Source organism: Macadamia integrifolia, chromosome 10 (assembly GCF_013358625.1).
Source record: "Macadamia integrifolia cultivar HAES 741 chromosome 10, SCU_Mint_v3, whole genome shotgun sequence".
In the NCBI taxonomy this organism is placed as follows: domain Eukaryota; kingdom Viridiplantae; phylum Streptophyta; class Magnoliopsida; order Proteales; family Proteaceae; genus Macadamia; species Macadamia integrifolia.
This window is the reverse complement of record NC_056566.1, coordinates 34077739-34099336: the sequence shown is the minus strand read 5'-3', so window position 1 is coordinate 34099336 and position 21598 is coordinate 34077739. Positions and strand designations below refer to the sequence as shown.

The 21598-nt window shown below is 39.8% G+C and overlaps 1 protein-coding gene across 1 annotated transcript in view; it reads left to right on the top strand.

Moving 5' to 3' along the window:
* The window catches only part of LOC122092151 (DEAD-box ATP-dependent RNA helicase 3, chloroplastic-like), a 29335-nt gene extending 11767 nt beyond the window's left edge, over window positions 1-17568 (top strand). The window contains exons 5-8 of the mRNA XM_042662484.1: window positions 4006-4230; window positions 13992-14369; window positions 15125-15390; window positions 16949-17568. Coding sequence (XP_042518418.1) covers window positions 4006-4230; window positions 13992-14369; window positions 15125-15390; window positions 16949-17027 — 948 coding nt within the window. The 3' untranslated portion in view covers window positions 17028-17568. The remainder of the gene's footprint in view (window positions 1-4005; window positions 4231-13991; window positions 14370-15124; window positions 15391-16948) is intronic.
* Window positions 17569-21598: the final 4030 nt, after the last annotated feature.

The window sequence follows — 21598 nt, the reverse complement described above, 5'->3', positions numbered from 1 at the left end:
TAGTGGTTTGTATTTTTGTAACTAGCAATCAGTTTTTATAAATAAAGAAGAGGGGCGCACTAGCCCACAAATTTTAGTGCTAGAGAAAACTATGACTATGCTCCCTATTTCTTTCCTTGCTCTAGATATCCACCACTAAGGCATGATTGCTTTCACCTGACTCTCCTTCTGCCAGACCAACCGAGATTCTCCCTCTCTCTCCTAACCAAGATTCCCTACCAAGAGTCTAGATCTCTCCTTCCCCCTCCCGATTCTCCCTCTGATAGAGTTATCTTTACCCCTGTTGCTTGCCGCCCAACCAATCTGGCAGCCCACCCATTCCACCATCACTGAAATCCCCTTCTCCCTCTTGGAAAGAGCTTATCTCAAACCGCTCCAACCCAGCAACCTGCACCATAGAGGCGACGTGATGGAGGGCCTGTAGAGAAAGGGAAGAAATCCCTGAGTGAACTCAGTTGCAGGGGAGAAGAGAAGAATAGGGGGGAAAGGGGTCACACGTCTTGCACCATACTCGACACTAAAACCTTCAAATCAATTCATCATTCCAAATCTTCCTAATTACTTGGGTTATATGCCTTTATATAATAAACTGAAATTAAAACTTGCTAAATAAAATCTAAAACTGAAATAGAAACTTCTAATTACTTCCTAAGTTCTAACTAATGACATAAGAAACGTAATAAAACTCAAATTGGTAACTCCCTAACTAACTATCAACTACCCAAAATAAAAGATTGCAAATAATCCCCAAACAAAATAAAATCCTAAAGATCCTACTTAATCCAAAAATCCAATCGGATCATCTCGGTTGAGATTGTCCGAAGGGTCAATCCGGTTCAGCCTCAATTCTGCATCAACTCCCCGATGTTGAGAAAAACTCGTCCACGAGTTTTAAAGAATGATAACAATAAAAACTCACGAACGAGGGTGAATTGCTCGTCATCTACATCCCGAACAAAATCCATGATGTGAAGCTTTGGAGGTGCATTCAAGTTCGGAAAATCTTGGGGAAGAACGAACTTATGATAGTGAACAACTGGGATTGCATTGATGTCCGTCATTAATTGATCCATGATTTTCTCACTTTCCATTGTCATCACCTGTTCCACAATAGGACGGTCTTTCACTTGTGTTGATGCATTTGTTTCATCTTCTGGTTGTACTGGGGGTATCACTTTCTTTAACTCAATCAATCCATGAATATTAAATTTTTTATGCATATGGTAAGCCTGGAGGGTGCACATATTGTTGTCACGATCAAGGATACCGTCCCGTTGTTCCAACCAACCTCGACCCAATTTAATGATGCGTTTAGGAGAATCAAACACTTCACAAAAGCACCATCATAATAATGAGAAACGGAAAATTCAACAACCACATCATTCTCTGATTAAAAAATGATCTGATTGGTCTTTGACAACATATCCACCACAGACCTAGAGACAAAATTATCATTTAGTCGCTCGTCAATTAACAATTTAGCAGGCTTTCCATTAGGCAACTGCACTCGAAATTTGAACACAAAGGAATCCATGACCAATCTTGTGTCAGAATTGCTATGGGCCTCAGAAAAATAAGACACCAACTCCAATGATCAAGTGGGTGGCACAACCGTAAATATGGAAGGTCAAATTTTTTATTTTATTTTATTTTATTTTATTTTATTTTTAATTTTTTCAAGGATGGCAGAATTGTAAATGCTTGGACTGGATTAGAAAGCACAATGGAATATAAAGAGGGGAGGGGCAAATTTGGAAGCTAAAGAATAAATTAGGACGGAAAGTGATATGAGAGAAAGGGATGGGTAGTATGGGAAATAAACAAAAAGGAGTTAAAGAAAAAAGAATATAGGAGTCGTGTGGGGCAGTTATACCAACAAGGGGAGGTATTCTTCAACTTGGAAACAAAAGCTACAGAACCAGCTGGGGTTTGCGGGGTTCTGTTGTCGAAGAGGAAGCCGGTGATCAACGATGGCGACTTCAACTGCGATGGTGGTGGTTGTTCGAACCAGGTAAGCCTTTTTTTTCTCCTGCTACTATCCTCTTCTTCTACTTCTTCTTTCTCTTCGGCTACTTCATTTTTGCTTCGTTTTTTTTTTGTTGCTGCTGTTGAGACCCTAGGACGAGGGGAAGGTTTTGATCGACAATCACAGGGGTGGGGGTGAGAGGTTTCAGCAGGTGGTCTTTTTTTTTTTTTTTTTTTGAACTCAGTTCTCAGCAGAAGCTAGAAGAACTGAATGATGCAAATTAATCACCAAAATAGGCTTATTTTATTAGGAATAAGCCTAGGGTTGGGTTCCATACATGTTGGGCCTTTGATCCCATGTGTTTTGATTGTATTGGGACACTTTTATGAGCCCAAAAGAGGGGCTCTAAGATTGAGTATGAGATTGCTAGTTAGTTTTCCTTTTAGGTTGGCTTGATAAGGTTTATTTAGTTTCTAATATTCAGTACTTAGTTAGCTTCTAATTTAAGTATCTGTCATTCCTAGTTTGTATATCCAGTTTTAGTAACTAGAAGTATTTTCTTTAGTTTCCTATTTCAGTTTTTGGAAACTAGAGTTAGTTTCTATTTTCTTGTAACCCCATCATTATTATAAATAAAGGAGAGGGCTCCCATTAAGCCCCACGATTTATGAATGAAAAAAAGAAGCTTGCTACTATGTCTCTGCTGGGACTGCTGTGTGTTTGGTCACAGTGGAAGGAAAAGAAAAAAAGTTTATGGGAAGGAATCGATTCTCTGTTGGAACATAGTTTTTTTTTCTGCTGTTCTCAGTCTTGCCAGAAACTAGAATTGAGAGGTGGAAGAAGATAAGGAAGGAATCTTTGCAGGGAATTCTTCGGCTCTGATACCACTTGATGGAGGGCCTGTAGAGAAAGGGAAGAAATCCCTGAGTGAACTCAGAGTTGTAGGGGAGAAGAGAAGAATAGGGGGGGGAAAGGGGTCACACGTCTTGCACCATACCTGGCACTAAAACTTTCAAATCAATTCATCATTCCAAATCTTCCTAATTACTTGGGTTAGATGCCTTTATATAATAATCTGAAATTAAAACTTGCCAAAATAAAATCTAAAATTGAAATTAAAACTTGCCTAACTAAAATCTAAAGCTGAAAAAAAATCCAAAAATCTAATCGGATCCGGATCATCTCGGTGGAGATTGCCCGAAGGGTTAACCCGGTTCAGCCTCAATTCTTCATCACGACGACTGGAATTTGGATTCTTACCCATAACCCAACATTGAAGCTCGACCTATAGACCATCTTTCCACCCACAGGCACATACCCATCCTCTTCCCTATTCCGCCGCTGCTGCATATCCCTGTTGGAGGTCCCGAGCATGACTATGTATAAGGCTACACTGCCAAAACTATAGACCTCTTACAAAAATTACTACAATTGAATTATTGAATTTGTGAAATATCCTTTTATTTTAATGGGTTGTGTTAATGACTACGCGCTCACTTATTTGCAATGGTTTCTGGCTGTCACCTTGGCATCATGGCAACTATCGTTGTTACACCATCGCTGTGATGGTGCATAATCTCTCTGGTTTGTTTTGATCCACCCAACTTTTGTGGATAAATGGCCCAAAGGGAGATGTCACCATGTTTAAGCCTTTTCTTGGTTCAAGTTTGGTTTTGAGTGGCGTCTCCAAGTTTTGGGTTGTGACTGGTATTGTACAAGCTCGAAAATTACTTACAACATACGTGCTTATTTTTTCAGCCAGAAAATCATAACATATTTTATTTATTTTCATAACATTTTGGTTGAATTCGATATGTTTCCATGCATTAAGGTGATCCCTTTCCACTTCACCTAATTTTTTTCTTGTTTGTTGAACAATGTTTATCGTTATTGTGTTTCAGTTATATAATGCATCTGAATTTGAATTTAGGGGTAATATATGGTATTGGAGGACCTTCCTGAATAAACATTAGCTAATGTTAGCCTTTAAAAAAAATCTTGGTATATAGTAAAAAAATGGGCTTTGTAATGATTTTCAGGTCTATGCAAAGGGTGGCAAGACCATTGTTTTTACACGGACGAAACGGGATGCTGATGAAGTGTCAATGACCTTAACTAACAATATTGTTTCTGAGGCACTACATGGTGATATATCTCAACATCAGAGAGAGAGAACACTAAATGGTTTTCGGCAGGGAAAATTCACTGTCCTCGTTGCCACAGATGTGGCAGCTCGTGGGCTTGACATCCCTAATGTTGATTTGGTAACCGAACTACAGTTCTGTTTATTAGTCCTTCTAATTGATGATTTATGAATCTGTATGCCATGATAGAAAAACTTGTAGTTGCTTCTATGTCATGGAATTGAAGGGATTCCTTGCTTTTCCTTGAGCATATCTTGAATTTTTTAGTACTTTCATTAAAGGTTGTCTTACAATAAATTGATATAGATTGAAACAGATGCATCTATGAGCCAAAATTGGTGACTGATTGTGGATGCTGATCGAGTGGTGGACATTGTCCCCATACTTTAAACCTAGGGAGTTTTTTTCTCACACCAGGATAATTGGTGCAGTTCATCAGAATACGATCCCATATAATCTCGAAAAGTTTTTATATATATATTACACCTCCCATAAATTAAACATGATTCAAGTAAATAATATTGAGTTTTCTTAAGAGTTTTGGACCTGTTGAGCTGTACATATGGGATAGATATTCCAGATCTGGTCTCCCTCCTAATTTTGTTCATTTCTGGGATCAGGTGTGATCTTTCCTCTCTTCTTCTCTGTTCTTCTTGCTCTCTAATATCTTCTTTTAGCTCCTCTAATTTCTTCTCTGATTTTTTTTCCTTTCTAATTCTCTTCTTTGTGAGAGAGATGATTTCTCCTACCATTCTATTTTGGTCCTCTATTAGTTTTATCGATTCTACATTGATCCTGGAACCTTGAACTGCATTATTTGTCATGCCACAAATGCAAGGGCCTCTAGACCATGGAATTCATTATCATCATCCGAAGGAGAATCTTAAATTAAATTCCATTTAAGAGAATTGGGAAGTCTGTGTTAGACAATTAATGATTGTACCATCCATGTGAAGGATATTGCATAAATTTTAGAAGAGTTTGGGGAGGAAATAAAGACTCCATGGGCCAAGACTATTTGGTAATTTCACCCAAGGCATTATGGTAATTGAGTATAGGACATAGGAGTTAGCTTTGTTGTCTGAAGGAGTCACATGTCTCAAATGCTCTGGGGAGGGTCATGAGGCAAGACTGCATACATTATAATCCTTCCTCGATGCCGCAGTGGTGGGAGCCTTGTGCACTGGTACTCCCTTTATTAGTGATGCTTGCCTTTCACATGGTCATCCGTCTTTGTCATGTCGCAGATGTGGTTGGTCCCTGTGATAGGATCCTGAACTCATCTTATTGGTCAAATTTCCCCTTGAAGCAAACATGGGTAGTGAGTTTGAGTTTCATAGAATCACAAGAATGCCATTTCATATTTATAGAATTGAGTGGAATTTTGGTAAGTTTCTGTTATCTTGGACTCTGTTTTTGCAGTCGGTATAAGGAAGATGGGGAAAATTCTCCAAATGGACCACTGATCTGAGTTGTTTCCAGCAGCAGGCCCATTAGTTGGAATTGTGTTTCTCTTTGGTTTAATAGGTTTCTAGAAGTTGTCCTAAGCATAGTCGTCAAGGCCAAATTGAATTGTAGAACCACAATGAGGATTTATTGAATAGAATTGGGATTCAAATTGTGAATCGTTGGACTCAAACTTTTAAACTAAAAATAATACAAAAAAAAAAAAGATTAGAGAGAGAAATAACCTATTATCCATGCAATTTAATGCACATTTATGCAGCATATGAGATATAAAATACTCAATTGTACCAAAGTATAATAGAGCTTTAACGCCAAGTCATGATAAAAATATCTAGTCCAAAGTCCAAACACGAGTTACATGTCCAAAAGATACAAAACCAGAATAAAAAAGAAATAGAAATATGTCCATGAGTCCATCAGTTCAAATTTCCACTTGTAAGTACTAAACCTAATGTTCCAACTTCCAACTTCCAGGCTTCCAATTTGAATTCAACATTTAATTATCTTCCTCATCAAGGTTTGCCCCTTGGATGGAACCGTGAGAAAGACAAAGAAGACTGAACCCTCCCCCTGTGGGCTCTTGCCTCCATGGCTGGCATCCCTGGTGTGGTGGCATCACCACCAACGTCGCCTTCATCCCAATAGTCATCCCCAATACCTGGTCTTCCTCCTACCCCCTCATCTCATCAGAATGGTTCAGCACATAGTTGTCACGGCGTCATGGCGCTCCAAGGCGGTGGAGGGGTGGCTAATCGATTCGGTGATGAATCGCCCGTTATGGCATTGCCATGGCGGTCAAATCACCCTTGTGTTATTTTTTATTTTATTTTTCCTAATTTCTAAAATTATTTAGTATGGTACAAGTCTTACAATATATACCCTATAACATATATAAAGTCAACATTAAGCATCATCAAATCATCAATAATCAACATAGCTATATCAAGACATAAAAAATTAACATGAATTATTCACTTATACAGTTATACATCAATTCATAAAAAATTAACATGTATATTAAGTGATGGAGGGCCTTAGGGAAGAAGGGAAGAAGGGAAGAATCACACAGGGGAGGGGAGAAAATTCACATGACCAAGCATAACTATAAAGTTCCACCCAAAACAATTAATTCATCATTCAAATCATTCTCTTTTGTTCATCGGTTACCTCTAATATATAGAAAAATAAAGACATAGGATTAGAAACTTAATTGAAATGGAAACTAGCCTAAACTAGGAAACAACCATAAAAGGAAACCAATGCAAGGAAATAAATCCTAACTCCTACATTTAAATCTAGAAAATAAAAGGCGTGAAATAAAATACTGAGTAACTACTGATTTTATTTCCATCCCTTGTTGGACCAAAATCCTGGGTTGGACCGGTTCTTCTTGGCTCTTGGCTTCCAAAGCCGGTTATGTTGGTCCAACTAGGTGAGGGCAGCCATATCTGCATCAACTCTCCTCCTCTGAAAAGAACTCGACTCCGTCGAGTTAGGAAAAGGACCAAGGAGACCGTATGAAGGAATATGCTGAATGAGGAACGATCCCACCATCTTGAGCTTAATTTTAGGGAGATCTTTGGCAGGATGAAACTTCATAGTCTTGTTGGCATGCTTGAAACCATAGGTATTGGCATAGCCACAATGCTGTACTTTCTTGTCAAACAACCAAAGTCAACCAAGAAGGATTGACACACCTTCAAAGGGAGGACGTCACATGGACTGTATCCTTAAATCCACCAATAGAATATGTGGCCAAACACTTATCTGTGATTTTGAGATTAGTGTTGTTCACCCAAGCAACCTTATAGGGATTTGGATGTGGCTCTGTCTTCAATCCCAACTTACGAATAACGTCTTCAGAGACAACATTAGTGCAACTACCTCCATTAATGACCAAGGTTAACAACTGGTCATTGCACTTCACATGAGTCTGGAAAATATTACTGTGGCGCCAATCTTCATTGTCAGTGGCTTTCTGAGTGGTCAACACATGACGAATGACATAAAAAGGATGTTGGTCTTCATCACTGAGAGTGTCATTGACTTCACCTGGTGCACGCTCTTCTCTTAAATCAACTGTGTCAGAACCAAGTTGCTCTTCGGGAATATATGGTATAGGAGTATCCTTATCAATAAAAACAACCAAACGGTTGGGACATTGAGCACTGATATGTCTAAATCCATTGCTTGAGTAGCACCGAACTGTAAATTTTGTTGAATCAGAAGGTTTATTTGAACCATGCCGAGTGGGTGAGTATGGACGAGTAGGCCGTGAAGATGACATTTCAGAAACATGTCGAGGTGGAGAATACGGCCGACTAGGTCGTGAAGAGGCCATAGATATAGCACTAGCCTGTGGTTTGCTAGATGACATTTCTTGGGTAGGAGGCTATTGCAAGAAGGAACTAGTACCTCGAGGAAAAGTATTTGCAAAATTTCTCCAATTGTATCGGCGTTTCAGACTTTCCTCAACCTGATACGCTACTTGCACGACATCTTCCATGGTAGGCAGTTGACTAGATGCAAGGGCAGCACTAAGTTGAGGGTGCAAACCATTGCGAAATTGTGCCACTAATACTTCTTCATCCCACTCAAAATCAGAACGAGTGGCCAAATAATAAAATCTCGCAACATATTCTTCAACGGTCAAATTCTCCTATTTCAACTTTGCATAGATTCCATCATTGTCTTAAGAGAGGGACAATGGTACTGAGGGCATCAATTTTCTCATAAGTTTCTCCTTTGTAAGAGTTCAGCTGCTGGATAACTACGCTATTGGCTATCATGGTGATGATAAACAAAGAATACTAACAGGTAATGGCAACGTAGTAAATAGATAAAAATTAAAAGAGGAATGGCAGAATGGTAATTAGCTGAAAATTCCTAAGTGGATGACAGTAACGTAATATCTGGAAAGCACACAAAATATTACGTATGGGCAAGGGTATATTGGAAACAAGAGTAAATAAAGCATAAAGAGGGGCAAAGTGGGAAATAGAAAGATTAACAGATAGTTAAAGAAAGAAGAAAGGCTCGGGGGTGGGAGTTTGGGTTACCGACCAAGGGGAAACGTGCCTCTTTCTTGGAGATGGAAACCACCAGGGCTTTTTCTGTCGATTTCAAGACCAGCAACCACTAAGAGATGCTGTTGCGATTGGCTATGGAGATGACGACCCACGGCTGGACTTAAAAAACCATGTATGTTCTCTGTCCTTTCTCTTCTCGTCTTCTTCTGTTCTTCTTTCTCGTCTTCTTATTCTGTCTTCTTTTTTTTCTGTTCTCTCTTCTCTTTTCTGCTGCTTCTCTTTTATTTTTCTGGCGGAACCCTAGAAAAGGGTCGACTGAGAAGAAGTTCTGGGTATGGCTTCTTCTCCTTCGATCTCTTTATCTCCTTGCTTCTTCTGTCCTTCTTTCTCTCTGCTGTGTTGTTCTCCTTTTTTTTTTCCACTCGTTAGAACCCTAAAACAGGGAAGGGGAGGGTTCGATGAAGTTGGTGAAGGGAAAGAGGAGGTGGTGAGATAGAGAGGGTCGATCTTGTGAAGAATCGACTTTTTTTTTTTGTTCTCAGTTTCTGTAGGACCGAAACAGAGAAAGGGGGAAGGGAAGAGCAAGATGGAAAGAAGAAGGGGAATGAGGATCTTCGGCTCTGATACTAAATTGATGGAGGGCCTTAGGGAAGAAGGGAAGAATCACACAGGGGAGCAGAGGAAATTCACACGACCAAGCATAACCACAAAGTTCCACCCAAAACAATTAATTCATCGTTCAAATCATTCTCTTTTGTTCATCGGTTACCTCTAATATATAGAAAAATAAAGACAATATTAGAAACTTGACTGAAATGGAAACTAGCCCAAACTAGGAAACAACCATAAAAGGAAACCAATGCAAGGAAATAAATCCTAACTCCTACATTCAAATCTGGAAAATAAAAGGCATGAAATAAAATACTAAGTAACTATTAATTTTATTTCCAACCCTTGTTGGACCAAAACCCTGGGCTGGACTGGTTCTTCTTGGCTCTTGGCTTATGGCTTCCAAAGCCTGTCATGTTGGTCCAACCAGGTAAGTGCAGCCATATTTGCATCATCAAGTCATAGAAAATCAACTTATTGGCAGGATTTAATGTGTGACCGACTCCTTGAAAAAGGGCAGGGACCAGTAACTTGTTATTCAAGAATCAATCAGGAAAGCAAACTAAGATGGTTGATTATTTTTTTTGGGTGAATTAATAACTGCATTAAAAGAAGGGGGAGGGAGAATATATCCCCTAAGGGAGATTACAAACCCTATAAGGGTGACCAAAGTCCAAAAGGATAGCATCCAAGGCCCAGTGGGCTTGAGGAATGGAAGATATGTCATTTGAGACATGTCTAAAATAACTCAAAGTCCACATGGGCAAAATAAAAGAGCCAAAGGCCCAACATGGGCTGACAAGAACCAAGAAGCCTAAAGGAGGGGCAAAAAGGGAAAAAAGAGGTAGGGTTCCACCAAACCCTACCACCGTATCTCAACACTATCACTTCCAGCCGCCAAGACATGAACGGCGGCAGAAACGGAAAGCATGGCGGAGGGGTGAGGTCTTGCAGAGGGCCATGGCCAAGAGAGAAGTTGGCCTTGCGGAGGAGACAGCCGTGAACGGGGCGTGGGCCTTTTGGAGGGCAACGGCGAGGACTGTTGGCCGAGCGAGCTTGCCAAGAAACCACTAGACCAATTCGATTAGGGAGTTGGTCAGCCAAGGATCTAGAGGAGATCATGTCAAGGTCAGCGGCGCAATGGCATACTCAAACAGTGCAACGACTCAAGGGTGAGCAGCAGTAGGCCCAGCGAGTGTCGGTAGAGGGGGGGAGGGGCCAACGAAGTGGACAGAGAGCAGGACAGAGCGGCGGAGGACGGCGATAAGGCAAAACCTGATCGAAGCAGCAACTCTAGGGAGAAGAAGAAGTGCAACGGCAGTCCCTGAGAACGCCGGTGGAAGGAGCCAGCGAGTCTTACAGGGTGGATCGGGGGGATTCTGGCAAAACCAACACCCGATTTGGGGTCAAGACGAGAGTGAAAGGGATGGGGAGACGACAACAGTGGCACAACCCTGCGTGAGGCCAGGCTGCTCCAGGCGGCGTCCCGGTACCCTTTCTCTAGCGTTAGTGTTAGGGTTTTGACTCCAGGCGATAAACAATTTCAAGATGGTTGATTATTATGGCTCTAAATATAAATGAGAAGAAATGAAATTATCCTAAGTTCCTATGAGGAAATTTTTTCTAGATAACAACATTTGACTACTAGTAGCTTAACTAAATTTAGGTCTCATATATGCAGCTTCTACCAATGGACAAGTGCATTTTTTTATCAGCCGAACTGCAGTTCAATGGATGTATTTAATCTGGTAATGATTTGAAATTAGGTTCCTTCAAATTCGAAAGAAAAAGATATTTTTTTTTTTTGTTGTTAACCATTATTGATTATTGAAGACTTGCAGTAGCAGTCTTGCAGAGTTGAAGAAGAAGACTGAAGAAGAAGAAGAGGTGGAGACGAAGAAGACTGTAGATGAAGAAGAAGAAGAAGAAGAACAGTGGGGGGGGGACAGAGTATTACGGAGAAGGAAGAAGAAGAAGAAGAATAAGAAGTGACGAGTGAAGCAGAGGAAGAAAAGTTGGCCAAATAAAGGGGTTACGGACGAAGAAGAAGAATTGAAGACTGAAGATTGAAGACGAAGAGGAAGCGAAAGTCGGCAAAGGGAAAAAAAAGAGGATTAAGGAAGAAGAAATGAAGAAAAGGAGTAGAGCCGTAGAGACTTACCCTGGACCTGTCGGAAAATGAGGATGCCATGACCTGTGATCTGTCGGAGCCAGATGAATACTCGTCGGAGAGTACCGAGAGTTATCGGAGCCGGCAACAAAGAACAGTTTCACTTTCACTGTTGAGGGTTCACAATTAAGGTCTCGAGGGTTTCACACTTTACTGTCGAGAGTCGAGGACTCGAGAGGCTGAGGAATGAGGATTTTAGACAAATTTGCCTTTTGGGCTTTTACACTTGTTCACATTTAGTGGCGTGTATGGAAGCATAATACACCTGCCACTAACTTGCCAATAACAATCTAAAAAAGAGAATCACGGTTTAATAACTTGAAAAAAAAACCAAAAAAGGTGCGTACAAAAAACGACTGTTATGTACTCTAATCGTGATATCGCATCCATGGCGCCGATTTGGCGACGCCAATCTTGATATGGCGCACTCCAGTCGTGACTCAAGAAAATCGGTGGTGCTAGTAATTTTCCTCCGGATGCCAAATCGGCTCTTAGACGATGCCATGACAACTATGGCCATTTTACATGTTTCATAAACCCCTCTTGAAAGATCCAAAAGATTCAAGAGAAGGCATGCACTTAGTAACTGAGGAACAATAGCATTAAGGGATAGATATCCCAGGCCTAGTGACACCCTCCCACCTTGTTGAGTACTTGGGAGACAAGCTGAGCATCTAGCCACACTTTAATATCCTTCTCTCCCTGTTTGGTGGCTCTGCCCTCTAATTCTTATGGTGATCCTGAGAAACCAAGCTGTAAGTAAGCCAATAAAATATGGTCATGAAGAAGAATTCCCATTCAGATTACGTTGTTTGCTGAGAAATCTTTTACATGCCTGATGTCATTGATAATTTGATTTAAACAATAATCTTATAAGATGAGCTTGTGAGGCTTCTTTTTAATAAAAGCATTGTATACATGCTATTTTGCTTCTTTTTAATAAAAGCATTGTATACATGCTATTTTGATAGATATATGCTTCTTTATTTTTTTGCTAAAAATATTCCATTAGAAAAATTAATTAAAAAAATACAGGAAACCAGCCTGGGCAACAGAACCCGGTCATAAAACACAGACGGAGAAACCCCACTTTCAACAATGCCATCAGCAGGGACTCAGTTTGCTTCTTAAGAAAAGCGGAATCTAGGCCTAGACATTGCATCTTTAAATAATTCCACAACAATACGGGAAGGGAAATCATCCATAGAGGCTGAAATTTTGGTAGGAAATGAAATGAATGAGCTAATAGCTCCTTATATAATAACTTGAGTTCACTAGGGCTTGTTTGGGGAATTAAATGGGTTTTGCTAATTACTCTTTCTATGGTAACTTAAGTTTACTGAGGCTTGTGTGGGAATTAAATGGGTTTTACTAATAACTCTTTATATGGTAACTTAAGTTTACTGAGGCCTGGTTGGAATTAAATGGTTTTGCTAATAATTCTTTATATGGTAACTTAAGTTTACTAAGGCCTGTTTGGAAAATGAATGGGTTTTTCCCCATTATTGGGTTAATTTCCCAATTGGCACTAGCGGGCCCAACTGGTGATCTAACCTATTAATCCACCCATTTGTAAGTTGTACCATCTATTGGAGGTGGTCTTGTTGGTAGTAATCTTACATTCCATGAACGGACTAAGCATATTGAAGTTGATTGTCACATTGTGCGGAATGTTGTAATGCAAAAGCTGATTTCCGTTCCATTTGTTAAATCCAGCAATCAACTCAGTGATAAGTTTACTAAGGCGTTTAGGCCTGCCTTTCTTGGTGATCAGTTCCAAGTTGGCCACAGCAGATCCGTGCTCTAGCTTGAGGGGGAGTGCCAAGTGTTATTGGGTTTACCACTTTTTTGAGGGTATCTTTGGTAGTGTTAGTGAATTATTGGTAGTATTTTGATTGGTTGATTTAAGTTATGCCCTTATTGGTAATTGCACATTCAGTTAACTATTTACTATACACTATGGCTATCAGCTAGATTTTAATTCCTAGTAGAGACTTCTCTCTTCTTTCTCTCCTTTCGCCCTTTGGTTATCCTCCTCCTTTCTCTCTTTGTTTGCTGATTTATTAGGTTAATACTATTACACTCCTTAAAAAAAAAAATTGTAGTTTAAGTACTCCTTTTTTGTAAAACCATCACTATTGCTTCACTTTAGCTTACTTGATTATTTACCTTCATGTGATAAAGGACTTGAGGGAAAGGTAGTCTAAGAGAGGCCTCTGAAAAAAATGGAAAAAACCAACTGAGAGACAACTCAGGTAACATGCTCAAAAAATGAAAGGGTGGAAGGGTACTTGTTTCACGAAGGTAGACGGATGAATCTTCATATCCTCTTCCTTACTTGTGAACAATCGTTGGGTAGTTTATATATGATGGTTAAATATGTGTTCTACATAGTTATGGCCAATCTTGAAGTCGCCAAGTCGGTTTGAAACAGTATCCATGAGAATTGGTCATTGTGTTTCGAGTGATTGAATATTTTGGATCTATTTTTAATTTAGAACATTCAGTCCTAACATGGAGTTGACCACATTTGTGTTTCAAGTCAATCTCATATTTTGTACATTGAGAAGCTTGTGACCCTCTGTGCCTGTTTTCCCTCCATCCAGGTTATTCACTATGAGCTTCCCAGTGATCCAGAAACTTTTGTTCATCGCTCTGGTCGAACAGGGCGTGCTGGAAAGGAAGGTAATGCTATTCTGATGTTTACTAGTAGCCAGAGGAGAGCTGTCAAATCCCTTGAACGGGACGTGGGCTGCAGTTTTGAGTTTATCAGTCCGCCAGCAATTGAAGAAGTTTTAGAGTGTTCTGCTGAGCAAGTTGTAGCTACTCTCAGTGAGGTTCATCGAGAATCTATAGGTTTCTTCATCCCAACTGCAGAAAAATTGATAGAAGAACAAGGACCAGGTGCCCTTGCGGCAGCACTGGCACAATTGAGTGGTTTTTCCCAACCCAGTTCGTCTAGGTATCTTATAACTCATGAGCAGGTAAGTGATAGACCATCAACGTTTACTTTTCCATTTTAAAAACATCATCTCTTCTATGCTTTAACATGTAGTTGGTCATCAGAACTTCATACCTTGAAATAGAAAATAGGTAAGAGGGGGGGGGTTATATGTAGTCTAATTCTTAGTTGAGAATATCTCTCTTTCCACCAAGGATTGGTAGAGAAATTCATTGAAAACTAGATATGTGAATGGGCAGTAGTGGGACAAGATGCTTTAATGCCCGTTTTGTGGTGAACCATAGCTGTGTAGTCAGCAATGTGAAATAAAAATCCGTTTTCTTATGAACCTGTTTCTACTCCCAATCTTGCAAAAGAGCCCTCTAAAAATTGCTCTATGCTCAATCATTGGAGTAGTGGTTTCTGGATGGCATTGCTTAAGTACTCTGGCAATTGTCCAGTAGCCATTGTTTCTTATATAGTATGGCTTCCCCATGGAGGTGTAATGTTTATAGCAAAAAAAAAAAAAGGACGTGTAATTTTTCTTCTGGTCAACTCAGTGAGCAAACAAGAAGTTTTTTTTTGGACCGTCCATTCGCTTAATCTGCTTTGAGTACTGTATTTCTGGCTTCAGTATGATTAAAAAGTAGCCGACCCCATTCGGTAGGGAAAGGGCTTAGTTGTTGTAATATGATTAAAAAATTGTTGGTTGGATAATGCTTATCAAGAGGGGGCAGGGTGAGAGAAATATTGGCGGCTAACTTGAGTCTTCTTCATCTTTAATGCATGTTTTTGAAGTTACCTGGGTTCGAAGATGATGGCCGGCCTAGCAATAATAATGGTAGGTTTTCTAACAGAGGACGTGGCAGAGGAGGTCCAAGAGAAAGGGGAGGATTTAGAGGTTCCCGTGGTTTAGGTGCTCAGGATTCTGATGTCTTCCAGCGCAAGGGCAGGAACTACAGAACTGACAACAGTTGGTCTCAGAACTCAGGAAAGAATGACGATGATTGGCTAATCAGTAGTAGGCGATCGAATCGCTCATCATCTTTTGGGAGTAGAGAAAGGTATTCATCCCTCTTTTTCCTGATACCTACTGGCATCCATATTTTCCAGATATTTTGTGTACGTGTGCATGTGGAAATTGTGCTTATTAAACATGTTCAAAAACTTTTTGATTGCTTTTTGGAAGAATGTCAGGAGATCCAAAAATGTGCCTGCAAATCTGAAAACATGGAAAAGAAGGCTATGTGAAAAGAAATCATAGAAAAAGAATAGCTGTCAAACAGCCATGTCATGGTATCCTAGCCTTAAAGTTCAGTTTCCTTTCGTGTACTCCAATGCTTCTTTAAAGCCCCTTGGTTCAATATTAATATTGATGGACTTCTCCTTCAAGGATTAATTCTGTCAAACACTGAAACCCCGTCTCTTCCCACTTACTTTCCCCACTGCATCTCCTTCAAGGATTGACTCAAAATTCATTCCACCCCCCTCCCTCCTTTCTCTTCAATCTACCTACCTTATATGTGAGAAACTTACTTGGAGTTGAGACTCTAGAGAGTCTTGTGACTAACCCCTTATTTCATGATAAGAAGTGCATTAACAGTTTTTAATAAGAAAACTTGCAATGCTCTGTATTTTATGAAAATTAGGAGTTTTTTGTGTATCAAATGTCGATTTGATGCAAGTAACCATGAGGTCTGGGAAAAATGACTCTTCTCCTCCAGTTTTGCAGCTTCCCTATGCCCAGTTCTATGAAAAATCATGTAAAACACAGCCCCCATGTTTAATGCTGAAGCCTGACCTGAACTGAGCTCAATCGGCTGATCCTCCTGTTCCAACCGATCTGTTCTATTTTATTTATCTTGAAGGGCTTAAAATACCCTAAACTCCTGGAAGAAAAATGTATAATGGAATGAAGAGACAAATCAGACTTTAAAACACTGAAATGAGGACTTCTACTAATAGGTGAGTTTCTGAAGCAGTTGCATGTGTGTGGCTGGACCAGCATGACCTGATCTGAAAACCCAGATCGAGATGAACCAGTTAAACTGGACGGTTTCTGGTCCAATAGGGGTTAATATTGTAATATTTTATTTTATTTTGGAAGTTAGATAACGTTGGATAGTTTCCTAGTTTGAGTTGCAGATCCTGTTTTAAGATATGATTAGGAGTCTTACTATATATTTGTAGAAGCAACCCTAAATCAGAAAAAAATATTTAATTAGAATTGGTGATTGAATTACCATATAGCAGTGGAGCAGCCGGCTGCGTGTGACCTGGTTTGTTGACCGTCCCCTCTCTCTTGCTTCGTCTGTTCCAATTTGGAGAGGTTGGGATTAGTGATTAGTGATTAAATGCTCCCAAATGAGGTTTGTATTTAAAATTTTTTAGACTAATAAGTCCATGATTCAGTTGAGCAATGCCGCATCACATCTTAATACTTTCCATATTTTTTTCCCTTACAATTATTTCTGTTGTTTGAGTTTATTGCTGAGGGAATAATTTGGGGCGGGAGGAAGAGGTTATGATTATGACATCAATTGTTCAAGGAATTCATGCTTCCTTGACACCATTTTACAACAAAATGCAAACCTGATATGACTGCTGAATTGTGTACAACAGAAGCTTTGGAGGGGCATGTTTCAACTGTGGACAATCTGGGCATAGGGCATCAGAATGCTCGGATAGACAAACCTACTAGTCTTTTCTGTTGGTTCGTCGGTTCCCTCAACAGTTGTACAACCAACCACCAGCTGCAATGTTGTGGTTTAACATGCTGTATCATGTGGCAATTATAACTATCCAGTTGCTGGACGTTCAACAGCCCCCACCGATTGAGAGATGGAACTTCAAGGAGTCAAATTCCTGTGGGTTTTCTAGTCTTGTTGAAGATTCCTGTACGTAGAGCTTCGCCGCGCTGGTTATAGAGTTATTTGGCTTCTCATTTTGTGAATTATAATGAGAAGAGCGGAAGAAAAAAAATTGCCTCCCAACTCATATTTGTTAAGCAATATGTCCCTATCAAATTCACTTTGTACCACGAACATGTGCTCGAGCTATAAATGCTCAGCTGCTTTGAACTGAAAAGGCACTTTGAACATCTTCACTGTTTTTTATTCTGTATTCGGTTGCATTCCAGGGAAGATTGTGGAAAGGGAAAACTGCAGGTAGAGCGAGTTCCCTTTGTTGCTAGGCTTCATTTGAATGGACAATGGAAAAGTGAGGAAGGGATTTCCAGACAATGTTTTCCACCGTTTTTTGCGGAATGACATTTGGGGGTTACGTCTTCACAATATCATGTGTGATAGTATTTCCTTGGGAAAGCAACCAAGCGCTAGCTCCAAAAATTTCTGGGAACGGCTGTCTGTTTTCAGTTCTAACAGGAAAGTAATGCAACCAAACATACCAATATATCCACTCCACAAGCTCAGAGACTACGATCAATTGAATCTCAAAACCTGGTCCGTAGGAAAGTAGATTATGAGACAACCATTAGGGTATGAACCGACTCATGGATTCCTACGCCGAAATCACTTGAGGCTAACAGAAATGGAAAATATCCACAACTGTAAATCAATTGAAGCATTTAATCACTAATCCCAACCTCTCCAAATTGGAAATCCATCGTTCCTTTTGCATGGCAAGTATCACAGCCTACTTCATTTGGGAGTACAAAACCTCTCAAATTTCCGAAAAAAATGGTCGCAATTCCCAAGAAAATATGGTTTGCAGGGCACCCTTGCTCTACAGATTGTAAAAATTTCAGCTCCATGTCTCGGTCACATTTCGTTCCAAAACATTATTGTAGGTCAGTCTTCTAACCTGTACCTTTTCGGTTGTCTTCCTTTATTAATCAAGTTTGAACATTTACCCCCCAAAAAAAATCTAGTTTGCACCGAATCCTTTCCAAGTGTTGATGAATATTCAAAAATAGAGTTGCTGCCTTGGCCTAACTACTGAGGATAGGTTGGAATTCGACCAAAAAGAGGATAGGCATCTGCTCTCTTTAAAAATGGTCCCTTCTTCGTGGTATATATTATGGACTTTAGTTTCACAGGATCAGCTCAAGGAGGAGGTCCAGCCTAGCAGGGAGGGACTACATGGAGCAAGTTCATTGGAATCGTGTTTCTCATTAAAAAAAATTGTTTGGTTCACATTAACAAAAAAGTGATCCGGAGTCATGGTGTTCATTGGAATCACCCATTTACACTAGAAATGGCGATTTAATTGGATTAACCTGTAGAAACGCAACCTTAAAACGATGCAGAAGATAATGGAAAAAACAAAACAAACAATGCACATGGATTTTAAGAGGTTTGGCAAGGTTTCCTACGTCCCCGGTGAGATGAGATCCTACTTCACTATCAATGGAGAATAGGGTTATAGCGCTCGTCCTCACACCTCTCAGTATTGCTTGCATTACCGAGAAAGAAACGCTCGCTACAAATATATAGCGAAAAAACCCTAATCCGGAAAGTACATAATTGACCGCCGTCTTGCCTGTCTAGGTGTTGCACCAGTACTCCCTAGATTCAACTGCAACGGAATACAAGACATCGTACACCAACATTCTCCACCTTGGCTTGAATTCTGTCGAGCCTCCTGTAAAGATAACCTGTAGACATCTTCATCCTTGTACCTCATTAGAGGTACAAACCCGCACCTGTTTGGTGCGTCCCTCATCTTCAACAATGAGTAATATTAATCAAATCCAAATAGGACTCGAACTTCTCTGTAGTAACTGGCTGCGTAAACATATCTGCAGGATTGAGATATGTATGAAGTTTTCTCAAGTGAATACTGCCTTCTGATGCAAGCTCCCTCATCTTGTGAAATCTCACATTAATATGCTTTGTCCTTGCATGAAACACCTGATTCTTTGCAAGATGTATGGCACTCTGGCTGTCACAATGTAACACTGTACCTCCTTGCTCCAACCCCAACTCACGAACCAGTCCAGCCAACCAGACTCCTTCCTTGGTAGCCTCAACTACCGCCATGTACTCTGCTTCTGTAGTAGACAATGCAATTGTAGATTGAAGCATCGCTCTCCATGATATAGGTCCACCAGCCAATGTAAACACATACCCTGTAGTAGACCTCCTCTTGTCTAAATCACTAGCATAGTCGAAATCAACATAACCTGCCAATTTTATAGAACTTCCCTTGCCACTGAACATAACACCTATATCTTTAATCTTGTTCAAATATCTGAAGATCCACTTAATTGCATTCTAATGCTCCTTCTCTGGATTACTCATATATCTGCTAATAACACTGACTGCATGAGACAAATTCGGCCTGCTACAAACCATAGCATACGTGAGACTCCCAACTGCGCTAGCATAAGGGATCTGAGACATCTCCTCCACCTCTTCATGTGTTGTAGGACATTCCCTTTCAGATAACTTGAATTGGCCAGCTAAAGGAGTGCTAACCGGCTTAGCCTTTTCCATATTGAAACGCTCTAGCACCTTTTCAATATACCTCTTCTGAGTTACCCAAAGTTTACCTACATTTCTATCTCTAAGGATTTTCATGCCAAGGATCTTCTTAGCAGCATCAAGATCCTTCATCTCAAATTCAGTACTCAACAAAGACTTTAAAGAGACTATATCATGTTTGTTCTTTGTAGCAATGAGCATGTCATCAACATAAAGCATCAACAAAATAATGAAATTATCACTTGACACTTTATAATAAACACAACTATCATACTCATTTCTTGTGTAGCCAATCTTCATCATGTGGGAATCAAAGCGCTTGTACCACTGCCTAAGAGATTGCTTAAGACCATAAAGCGACCTCTTAAGCAGACAAACATGATCTTCGTTTTCTTGCACCTTGAAACCTTCAGGATGCTCCATGTAAATCTGTTCATTCAAGTCACCATGAAGAAATACAGTTTTCATATCAAGTTGTTTAAGCTCTAAATCATCCATGGCCACCAAAGCAAGTAGAACCCTGATCGAAGTCTGTTTCACCACTGGAGAGAATATTTCATTGTAGTCTATCCCCTCCTTCTGTGTATAGCCCTTGGATATAAGTCTGGCCTTATACCTTTCACGCTCCTTCTCAGATGCTGCCTCTTTCTTATGAAAGACTCATTTACACCCAATGATTTTTCTTCCCTTGGATTTTTGTACAATCTCCCAAGTCTTGTTTTTCTGTAGAGACTCTATTTCCTCCATCATAGCTGCCATCCATTTATCATGCTATGCATCACTTAAAGAATCATGATAGGAAGATGGATCACCTGTACCTACAGTGAGGGCATATGCAACCATGTCCTCAAATCTGTATCTCACAGGTGCTTTGTGAGTACGCTTCCCTTTACCCTTTTTCACAGTATAGGAAACTTCTACTGCTTCCTGTTGTCCTGATAAGTCACTTGATGATTCATTCTCTTTTATTGTTTCTAACTCACCTAACTCCACCTGCACAGTAGAACCTTCTTTATTTTCATCAATTGCTTGTGAATTGTAATTTGACTTTACTATATGAGACTCATCAAACACAACGTCCCTGCTAACCATAACTTTCTGTGAACTTGAATCCCACAACTTGAATCCCTTTACGCCTTTCTTAAAACCAAGAAAGATACACTGCTTAGACTTTGAGTCTAACTTGGAATGCTGCTCACTCTCAATATGCGCATAGGCTGGACAACCAAATATTTTTAGAATAGAATAATCTACTGGTTTTCCTGTCCATACCTCTTCAGGAATTTTACAATCAATCACTTTTGATGGAGACCTATTGATGAGAAAACATGTCATGTTCATTGCTTCTGCCTAAAATCTCTTGCTCAACCTTGCATTCAACCTCATACTTTGAGCTCTTTCTAGAAGTGTTCTGTTCATCCTTTCAGCTACACTATTTTGTTGTGGTGTCTTTGGAATTATGAAGTGATGTGTAATCCCTTCAGCTTTGCACAATTCTAGAAACGAATTGTATGTGTACTCTCCTCTATTTTATGTTCTCAAGTATTTAATTTTTTTTCCTGTCTTCCTTTCTACCTCAGCCTTCCATGCTTTAAATTTGGTGAACACCTCACTTTTATGCTTTATGAAGTAGATCCAGACTTTTCTTGAGTAATCATCAATAAAGGTCATGAAGTATTCTGCCCCACCTTTAGATTTTGTTGTTGAAGGACCCCATACATCGCTGTGTACATAATCAAGCACCTCTTTACTTTTATGTTTTGCAGTTTTAAAACTGACCTTGCACTATTTCTCGAACACACAATACTTGTAGAAGTTCAGTTTATAA